At 59.8% G+C, this 9914-nt stretch overlaps 1 protein-coding gene across 5 annotated transcripts in view; it reads left to right on the top strand.

The window, feature by feature from the left end:
• Nucleotides 1–1170: 1170 nt before the first annotated feature.
• The window catches only part of SH3BP1 (SH3 domain binding protein 1), a 32692-nt gene continuing 23948 nt past the window's right edge, over nt 1171–9914 (top strand). For 3 of the 5 annotated variants that reach the window (XM_030815600.1, XM_030815599.1, XM_030815595.1), the window contains exons 1-6: nt 2530–6206; nt 7472–7514; nt 7716–7820; nt 8898–8974; nt 9254–9365; nt 9456–9532. In XM_030815600.1, coding sequence (XP_030671460.1) covers nt 6148–6206; nt 7472–7514; nt 7716–7820; nt 8898–8974; nt 9254–9365; nt 9456–9532 — 473 coding nt within the window. In that variant the 5' untranslated portion in view covers nt 2530–6147. Of the gene's footprint in view, nt 1228–2529; nt 6207–7471; nt 7515–7715; nt 7821–8897; nt 8975–9253; nt 9366–9455; nt 9533–9914 lie in introns of those variants that run through there. The other 2 variants (XM_030815596.1, XM_030815597.1) reach the window with 2 other exon arrangements.

The raw sequence follows: 9914 nt of genomic DNA, 5'->3' as shown, positions 1-9914 counted from the left end.
ACGTTCCCCAGGGCTGCCCTGTAGACCTCTCCACTTCCGTCTTTGGAGGTCAGGCCGTGGGCCCCCTCCCCACCACCCCCAGGCCCTGCACCGGAAGAGGCCCTGCAAAGGGGCCTGTGGCCAATGCTGAGTCACCAGAGAGGGCGCTGGGCTGTGGTGGACCAGGACCGTCCCAGCTGGAAGTGGGCGACTGCTAGGGCCTGGCAGGAGCCCCAGCTGCTACAGACACCGAGGGGGAGGCCCCTGGCTGCTCACGACTTCCTCCTGCTGTGCTCAGCCCTCCACACAACCTCGGTGCTGCAGCACCCTGGAGGGAAGTCCAAGCCCAGCTTCCCCCTCCCCCCAGACATCGCTCCCTTGCCCAGCACCAATCACAGTTTGTTTGGGAGCAGACCCAGGGACCCTGAGCTGGGCCCCACCACTCCCAGCGGCAGCTCTCCCCCACATAGTGCTATCAGTTTTCTCCAACTAGGAGGCTGGGGTCCAAGCTTGGGCGTGGCTTCGAGGCCACACAGCTGGGAGCGAGGGGGCGCTGGTCCAGGCAGATGGGCCCCGTTGTGTGGGAGGCCAGCCCTGCGTGTGGCTCTGCAGGAAAGTGTTCCCTGCTCAGATGGGTCTGGGGAGGCTGCCCACGGTTTCTCCTGAGCTGATGAGCCCATACGGACCCTGGGAAGTCCCTCATTTAAGAAGCCATTTTCACTTTGCTAATCTAGTGTTTCCCAATCTGAACTTGGCCGCTGAACCCTTCTTAGATATGGTTGTAACATGCTGGAGAATTGCCCAGCACACCCGCCTCCCAGCATGCGCTCTTTAACACTCATCAGCAAGCAAGGGGCCCCTCTCTGCTGGGCCCACACTGGAAGCGCAGGCTGAGAGCTCCTCCATGTCCGCCTTACTGCTGAGGGGACAAGAGGCATTAGCTGTGCCCTGCAGGAGCCTCCTATCAGATCCCTACAGCGGGACTCCCACCCTGGCACAGCCCTCCAGACAGAGCCTGGCCACTGGAGGCTTCCAGACACCCTGTCTCAGCCACGTGGCCTCGTTCCTGTTCCCCTCCCCTACCCCGCAGGACTCGCCTCCACACTTGTGATGTCTCCTGAAGATAACTCCGGTTGGAAGTTTCTTCTACCTGAAATGAAACCATATCGCCTGCAGCATCCACTTGTGGTGCCGGAGTCCCGCCTCCAGCACAGTCTCCATTACTGGCCGTGGCAGGGAGGAGTACAGGTTGGCATGGGGAACAGGTGGGAGTGTGAGCTGGGAGTCTGGGGGCTGGTTCTGGCTGGGTCACTGGCTTGCTGTGTGATTCTGAGGAAGGTGCTTTCCTTTATGGAAAAGGGGAGAGGGACTCAATGAGCTATAAGGTCCCTCTGAGGAGTCCTTGGACAAAGGAGCCAGGCTGTCAGCTTTGGAGTGACCCAGGATGTTCCGGGGACGGGAAGGTGGGGTCCCTTCAGCCTTTGGACCTTCTCCCTTGCCTTAACCTTAAGCCACCCATCCTGTCAGTCATGCCAGTGTTTCCTGAGCAGCCCCTGGGCCAGCCCGTGTCCTAAGAGTTCACAAGCTGGCAAGGACTTGGGAGCCAGTGTGGCACCCTGAGGGCGAAGACATAAGGTACCACAGAAGCCCTGCATCTGTCTGAGAGTCGGGTAGGTTCTAACCAGAGGAAAGGACCCTGGGCCTCCACTCCTTGGAGGAGTCCTTCCCCAAATACCATGTTACTGCACAGAGGCCTGGGCCACTGCGCTCTTCAGTCTCAGGGGCTGGGATACGGTGCACTGGGGAGGCGTGTGCTCTGTCTCTTGAAGGGTGACCCCCGGTGCCATGCCAAGACCAGTGGGACTTCCCAGATCTCGAAGCCACACTTCCATTTCTGTTGATTTGGCCGAGGCAGCAGTTAATTTTGGTTTTCAGCAACCGCAGCACACTGTTCGTCTGTTTGTGGCAGCCAGGAGAAGTGGCAAGGGCCTGGGAGCCTGGGAGCGTGCTCCTGCCTAGTCGTTTGTTGTTGTTGTTGTTGTTGTTGTTTTTACGGAGTTTCGCTCTTGTTGCCCAGGCTGGAGTGCAATGGCACGATCTCGGCTCACTGCAACCTCTGCCTCCCGAGTTCAAGCAATTCTCCTGCCTCAGCCTCCCGAGTAGCTGGGATTACAGGCCTGCACCACCACATCCTGCTAAGTTTGTATTTTTAGTAGAGACGGGGTTTCTCCATGTTGGTCAGGCTAACTCCCACCTAAGGTGATCCACCTGTCTTGGCCTCCCAAAGTGCTGGGATTACAGGCGTGAGCCACCACACCCAGCCCCCAGTCAGTTTTTTGGGGTTTGTTTGTTTGTTTGAGGCAAGGTTTCTGTCAGCCAGGCTGGAGGGCAGCGTTGTATACACAGCTCCCTGCAGCCCTGACCTCCTGGCTCAGGCAATCCTACCCTCTTAGCCTCCTGAGGAGCTGGGACCACAGGTACGTGCCACCACGCCCAGCTAATATTTTTATTTTTTGTATAGAGTTTCGCCAGGTTGCCCAGGCTGGTCTGGAACTCCTGAGCTCAAGCGATCCACCTGCCTCAGCCTCCCAAAGTGTTGTGGTGAGCCACTGTGTCCGGTCTGCCTGGTCTCTCGACATACCCCCTCCCCCAGTCTCTTTGGGCCTCGAAACCAGGGCAAGGCAGGCAAGAGGAGCCACCGGACCTGATGCCTGTAGCCTGAAATGCCCCGTGAAATGGGAGGTGAGGCTCAGAGAAGTCACACATTAGGGGCTGAGTCTGGGCCAGCAGTCTTGAGGTGTCTACCAGGATGGCACATTGCCCCCTACCTCCCAAGTCCTCCCCCCAGCCTCTGTCGGGCTGTCCTCTGGGGCTGGGCTCAGGGTACACACTCCTCCAGGGCTATCAGGATTAAAATGGAGTCCTCAGCCTTAGGGCCACCCCAGGATTTCCTGGAAAGTCCTTTGGGCTTAGGGAGGGAGGTGAGGGCGTTTTTAGAGCCCCAGAGATCTCACTATGCCCCTAGCTGCTCTGGGTGGAAGTCCACACAGAGGGCAGCACCGCGGGATGCTACAAACAGGCAATTTGTCAAAGTGTCTAAAATGAGATGTTTCTGCTCCTGCAGCCCCTGCTTCTGACTCCCGTTACCACCACCACTCAGCTGCTGACCTCTCTTTCCACATCCTGCTCAAGCCTTACCAGCACACGCTACCCAGACTGTCCCAGGCTTTCACAGATAAATCCGCACAGAGGCTGCCAGGCCCTCAAAGCAACCACAGGGGTTAAGGCGGAGCCAAAGGCCAGCATTTCTGGAGCTCCCAGGCAATGCCGTCTGGGTATGGCACAGCAGGAGAGCCCACGCGGGCTTAGGAGACTGTCAGATCTGTTTCCTAACTTGGCCTCTACCACATTCCCAGCTGGGGACCTTAGGCCAGGTGCCTTGGGCTATTCACCTGTAAAATGGGGACAGTGATACCAGCCTCACTGGAGGATATGCTATAGCACATGACAAAAAGTCCCATTGACCCAAGGCAGCTTGACACACACGGGGGTCGCTGGGGCAGGAATGTGGGTAAGGGGTCTTTCCATTCCTGACTTGGCAAGCTGAATAATGATGGTAACAAGAAACAGCGCAAGGCACTTTATAAGCATCTTGCATCTATTAATTCACTTAACACTTCTATGAGGTAGGTACTATTATTTCCAATTTACTGAGGAGGATGCTGAGGTTCAGAGACGTGAAGTGTCCCACCTAAGGTGACCCAGCTAATGAGAGCCAGAGCCTGGCCAGATAGCCTCCTCCACACCCTTAAGCTCTCTCTGTTCCTGCTGCCTGAGCCACTGTGACAGGCACACTGCTGGGTCCCAGAGGATTTAGCAGGAGCCAGCTAAGACCAGCCTGGTAGAGAACGACCCAAGTCAACAGGCCCCTGGATTAGGGAAGGGCCCCATGAGGGGTTGGCTGGGGACCTCTGAGGTCCCCCTTCTGCGTCCGCAGTTTAGAAAGGCCATGATCCCAACACCCACTGATCAAAACTTCTGAGTCCGTAAGTCTCTGATTACAACATCCTTCTAAGGAACAGCCTATAACCCTAACCCAACCTTTGGGGAGTTCATCCTTCTATGATTCAACATCCAGGTGTGACAAGGGAGGGCCTAAAATCTACCCGTCACCCAGCTAGGAGGCACAACAGCCCCATCTGAATCCGACTCAAAGGCCCAGGGTGTCTCTCCTGCCCAGGACCCTTAGGTCTGGCTGGAGGGGAGTCTGGAGACCAGGGCAGGAGTGCGGGGCAAGAGCTCAGTTAGACTGATAATAATGGCTCGGGTAGTTTCCACCACAGCTGTGGCTACAACCCACGTGTACTGACCCCTCACCAGGCCGGAGCTGGGGCTCAGGACTGGGCAAATCTAGGAGGGACAGAGGTATAAGCCAAACCTTGCCTTCAGGGACCTTCAGACCAGCTATAGAACCAGACAAGCCCAGGCCCAGTGTGGTCTGGGCTGGGGGCTTGGCTGGAACAGAGCGGGGGCACCACATAGTCCAGAGACTTCCCAAGGGACAGGAAGGATGGCACCTGAGGTTCCCTTGCCATGCCACCTATAGTCACTGGCCAGCAGCCTTCCTGTTGGGAAAAGGGAGATGGGGGAGGGAACCTTGCCTGACATCTCATCCTGGCCTGAGCTTTGATCTTGGAGCCTCCCAACTTCCCACCAGGATTCCACACTCAGGTGGGCTCCCATCTGGGAGGCTCTGGCCATAGCAGGCAGCTGTTGGGTTCCCTTCTCAGCTCCTCCCACCCCCAGTGAGGCCTGCCTCATTAGGGAGGAGAGAAGCAGCCAGTGAGTGTGCCAGGCCCTGTGCTGGGCACTGGGAGTATGGAGATGTGTGGGGGCCAAGGTCCTGCCTCTGAGAGGCGCCCAGTCTGCACCGGCACACAGTAGTGGCTCAAATAGTCTCAAACTAAACTGAAACTAACAAAGCAAAGTGCAGAGGGTGTGGCAGGACTCTGCGGCGCACCCTCCTCTCTTCCCCACGCCTGTGGCTCCTGATGCCACAGGGGTGCAGGGTAAGGAGAGCCTACTGTTTCCTAAAGGCTCTCACATCTTGTAAAACCAGCAGTTATGGAGCACTTACTGTATGCCTAACTCTGTGTTGAGTGGAGGGCCAAAGAGAACTCCTACTGAGTTTGGGGGGTGGTCAGAGCAGCACCCACATCATTGCCTTACAAGAAGGAAGGGGGACGGAGGCTGTTTGACAGGAGGAATGAGAGGAGACGGGCTTCACAGATGGAGCAAACTGCCAGGAGATGTGGAGAACAGGGTGTCGCGAACCGCTCTGGGAGGGTTCCTGGTGGCTGAGGGAGGGGTGGCACGCACCTCCCTTAAAGGGAGCTGGCAGGGGTGTCTTGTCCACTCTGCAGAATGGGCAGGCCCAAGACAGCTGGCCCATCAGACTATTAGAAACAGCGAGTCCGGAGTTCCAGGGGCTTGTCCGCGGTCCACGGCCACACAGCAGCCCGTGGCCCCAGGAAGCCAAAGCTCCCAGCCAGTCATCCAGTGGTGGGGGGTTTAGTTCCAGGGGGCCAGAGGTCCTCTGCGGGAGAGAGTGCAGGGCAGTATCCGCGGCAGGCCCAGAGGGGCCAGGACAGGTCAGAAAGGCCTACCCCTCTTTCGCTTGGCACCCTTTCCTCTTTGCGAGGGATGCAAAGGTTATTTATAACCCGGGCCTGCAGGCTGCGGGTGGGGCAGGCACCCCGCCTGGGGCGGGTTGCGGGCGCGGGGGCAGGAACGGGCTTACCTGCTTCCCGCCACCGGGGCTGGGCGGGGCGCTGCGGGGAGGAGGAGCCGGGCACAACCTGTGGACGGCCGCGGCCGGCGGACACACAGCAGCGGGGGCCCGGCCGGGGGTCGCCGGGGGGCCCGGAAGCCGGGGGAGATCGAGGAAACCAACTTGGAGAGGGGAGTGACCTGGGGGCCGGGGGCGGAGTCGTGAGCGGGGGAGGAGAGAGCCGGCCGCCAGCAAGAGCCGCGCGGCGGCCCAGGAAGCGAGAGCGCCGCCCACCCATCCGGGGCAAGAGCCGCGCCGCAGGAGAGGCAGGCTGGACCGGGGGCTCCCCGGGCCCGCGACCCCCGCCGTGACCCCGCAGCCCCCAGCCCGCCCCCAAGATGATGAAGAGGCAGCTGCACCGCATGCGGCAGCTGGCCCAGACGGGCAGCTTGGGACGGTGAGTGTCACCCCCTTCCAGCCCCACTCTTACCCCGGCAGGACCTGAGGGTTCGTAAAAGGGTCGGGGGAGACGGGGGTGGGGGAGGCTGGGGACAGCTGGGCAGCCACCCTCTGAGCGGCCAGACTCTTGCCCTCTCTTCCTCCCCTCTGAATGCCGCCCCCGTCTCTCGGGCAGAGCTGGAGGAGCAGGGGTGGCCTTTGGGGGAAGGGATGCCCCCCCTTACCGGATTGGAGGGGGCTTCAGGCGGGAGAATGCTCTCTGCCCTAGGACACTGGGACTTCTCTGCCTCTACGAGTCTCTAAGTGGATGGTCCTCCTGACCTCACTTGTCCCCTCTGGACAATGGGGCAGTTCACCACCTCTGCTTGCTGGGCCAGGGAGGGAGGAGGGTCGATTTAGGGCCACAGACCTGGGGCGAGGGGAGGAGATGGGTCCTGGCCTGGTGGGAGGAGGGGCCTGCCCCTGGCCTGCAGCGTCCCTTCCCCTCCCCCTCCCCCAGTCCAGGGGCCTCCTGCTTCTCCGTCTCGTTTCTGCTTTTCCTGGACTCAGGTGGAAACATCCCCAGGTCTCCCAGCTCCTACCCCCAGCCTCTGAGCCAGTGGCACGGAGGCCGGAAGTTTGGGGAGCCTCTGAGAGCCTGTCTTCTCTGCTCCTCTTCCCCCAGCCTCAGGAGTTCCCCATTCTCTGGACCCAGGGAGGGGACCGGCTGTCCAGAGACCTGGTTCTAGTCTCACACTGGCACAGATGCCTATGTAGCCTGGACAGTCAGACCACCTTGCGGTGGGCCTTGGCATCCCCCATGTGTCCCTAGGTGGGGGCCAAGGGCCTGTGCACCCCTGCCCACAGCTGTAGTCCAGAGTGCTGTGTGACTGCGCCTAGGAGTCTGAGCTCCCTCACTTCCCGTTCTTGGGGCCAGCTAATACTCCTCATCCCGGGGTGGGCTGAGAATTTGGGAGTGGGCAGAAGAGAGGCTTCTGTGTCCCAAAGCTGGGCCCTGGGTGGGTCTCTCAGCCTCCCCTTTAGTTTCATCTGTCCACCCTCTCTCAGGACACAGCCCTGGGTGGAGGAGGAAAAACCCATGTATCCTATTCCCGCCCGCATGGAATGTGCTCTGACTGGGATGAAGCAACTGGGCCACCCAGGGCAGGCCGCACCTGGGAGGGACAGTGGAAGCACTGGGGTCCAGGTGCCCTGCTTCGGGGAAGGGAAGCAGGGGGCATTCTAACCCAGGCAGGCTCAGCAGAAGCACTCTCCCCACTGCAGCACCCCGGAGACCGCTGAGTTCCTGGGTGAGGACCTGCTGCAGGTACGTGTCTGGGCTGGGCGGGTGGGAAGGCAGGCCTGTGCAGGCTGTCGGAGCAGAGGGCCGGGGCGGGGACGCCAGGTGGGGGCCCGGGTTGAGTCATTCCTCAAGCTGTTGGCCATGGGGTCCCCAGGGGACAGGAGAAAGTTTCCTGCTCGGGGAGACAGCCTCTCTTGATCCTTAACCTCCAAACCGCCTTCCCAGGTAGAACAGCGGCTGGAGCCGGCCAAACGGGCAGCCCACAACGTCCACAAGCGGCTGCAGGCCTGTCTGCAGGGCCAGAGCGGGGCAGACATGGACAAGCGGGTGGTGAGTAGGGGATCCCGGGAAGGAGGACCCTAAGCAGGAGACTTCATCCAATGGGGAAGCAAGGTCGGGGCTGGGGTTTCCTTGCCAGTCTGAGTGTCTGGCAACAAGGGCATGGAGACTGCTCTGTTCCAAGGCCCCTCTGGCACTGCACTCAAGAGGCCCTATACCTTCCCCATCACCTTTACCCCACTTCCCTGTGCACCAGTTCCCATAAGCCAAGGCCAGGCCTCTGACAGCACCTGAACTTCTCTGTCCAATCAGCATCCAGAGCAGGCTGTCAATGGGGCGGCCTCAGAGGGCTTCCTGAAGGAGGTAGCAATTGAGCTGGCTTTTGAGGGATACTCATGTATTAATCAAGAGGCAGAGTTTATTGGCTGATAACCGCCAGCCTATTGCTAACATATCAGTGCATTGTCTCATGGAACACTGGCACAACCCTAGGGGCAGGCATTGTTTTACAGATGAGGAACTGGAGGCTTAGAGGTAAAGTCACTTGTCCAAGGTCACATAGCTAGTAAGTGGCAGAACTGAGGTTTGAACCCTGGTCTCTGATCCCAGAGCAGGCATTCTCCGTAACTCCAGATGGGGTGGGAGTGTGGGGCCATGTTTTGGAATCAGCTGACAATTCACTGTGGCCAAGGCAAGGAAACTGGGAGCCATAGAGCATTTGAGCTCAGCGGTGGCTAGCTTAGCCACATATACCCTGGGACAGGGGAAAGAGCCCCTGCTCCCAGGTCAGCTCCCCCTCCCATTCTCCCTCCACCTGTGTGACCTGGGGCAAGCTCCCCGCCCTCCCTGCATCTTAGTTTCCCAGTCTGTAGTAAGATTTGGTCATTCCTTCCTGCCCAGTCAAGTGGTTTCTGGGAAGAGGAAAAGGGCACACCAGATGGGGAGGGGCTCCATCCATGGTCTCAGGGAAATGTCACCCCCACCATGCCTTGTCATCTTGTTTCTACTCTCATCTGGGACTGTGGACCTCCTGGGTTCCCTCCTCTCCTGACCCAGGGGGCTGGCATGGTGCTCAGGCAGGGTGGAGGGAGGCACGGACACTCACCGCCGGCCCCACCCTCCCTGCAGAAGAAGCTTCCCCTCATGGCTCTGTCCACCACGATGGCCGAGAGCTTCAAGGAGCTGGACCCTGATTCCAGCATGGGGTGAGCACAGACGGGGCCTGGCCCTCACCTGGGAATACCAAGACGTAATCTCAGATGGGAGGGGGTCCAGGTGGTGAGGGCATCCACATCAGAAGAATGACCAGGCTGGGGACAGTGTCCAGGTCAGTGAGGGTGGCCAGGCCTGGGAGGGTGTTCGGCTTAGCAGAGATGAAGGATATCTAGGAGGGGCCGGAAGTGAGGGAGGAGAGGCCCCACCAAGTGTTTCCAGTGGAGGTGAGGGCAGCGGGCGCCTGGACCCATGGGGTGCCGTGTCCACAGGAAGGCCTTGGAGATGAGCTGTGCCATCCAGAATCAGCTGGCCCGCATCCTGGCCGAGTTTGAGATGACCCTGGAGAGGGACGTCCTGCAGCCACTCAGCAGGCTGAGTGAGGTGAGCCTGTGCCCTGCTCCCAGCCCCCAGCTTCCCCAGCTTCTGGCTCCCTCTTCCCCCAGCACACTGACCCCCCATGCCCATCCCCAGGAGGAGCTGCCAGCCATCCTCAAGCACAAGAAAAGCCTCCAGAAGCTCGTGTCCGACTGGAACACACTCAAGAGCAGGTGGGAGCCCCAGCCGCTCAGGGGGCTCATATCTGGGTCAGCCCACAGAGATGGTCATAGAGCTTTGAGGCCCTGGCCACACCAGGAGAATGCTTTGGGGCCTGCTGAGTACAGTGTGTGTACTTGTGCACGCCTGGTCCCTAGGAACACAGGTGGTGAGGGTATGTGTGAGGGTGTGCCCGTGTGTGTCACAGCTGGTGCTGGGGCGACCCCAAAGCCTGGGATCGCCGTAAACAGTCCTGCGGCGTTTAGGCCGGGCGCGGTGGCTCACGCTTGTAATCCCAGCACTTTGGGAGGCCGAGGCGGGCGGATCACGAGGTCAGGAGATCGAGACCACGGTGAAACCCCGTCTCTACTAAAAATACAAAAAATTAGCCGGGCG

Source organism: Nomascus leucogenys, chromosome 7b (assembly GCF_006542625.1).
Source record: "Nomascus leucogenys isolate Asia chromosome 7b, Asia_NLE_v1, whole genome shotgun sequence".
NCBI classification, from domain to species: domain Eukaryota; kingdom Metazoa; phylum Chordata; class Mammalia; order Primates; family Hylobatidae; genus Nomascus; species Nomascus leucogenys.
Note: the sequence above shows the minus strand (reverse complement) of the source record. Positions and strands in the feature narration are given on the sequence as shown.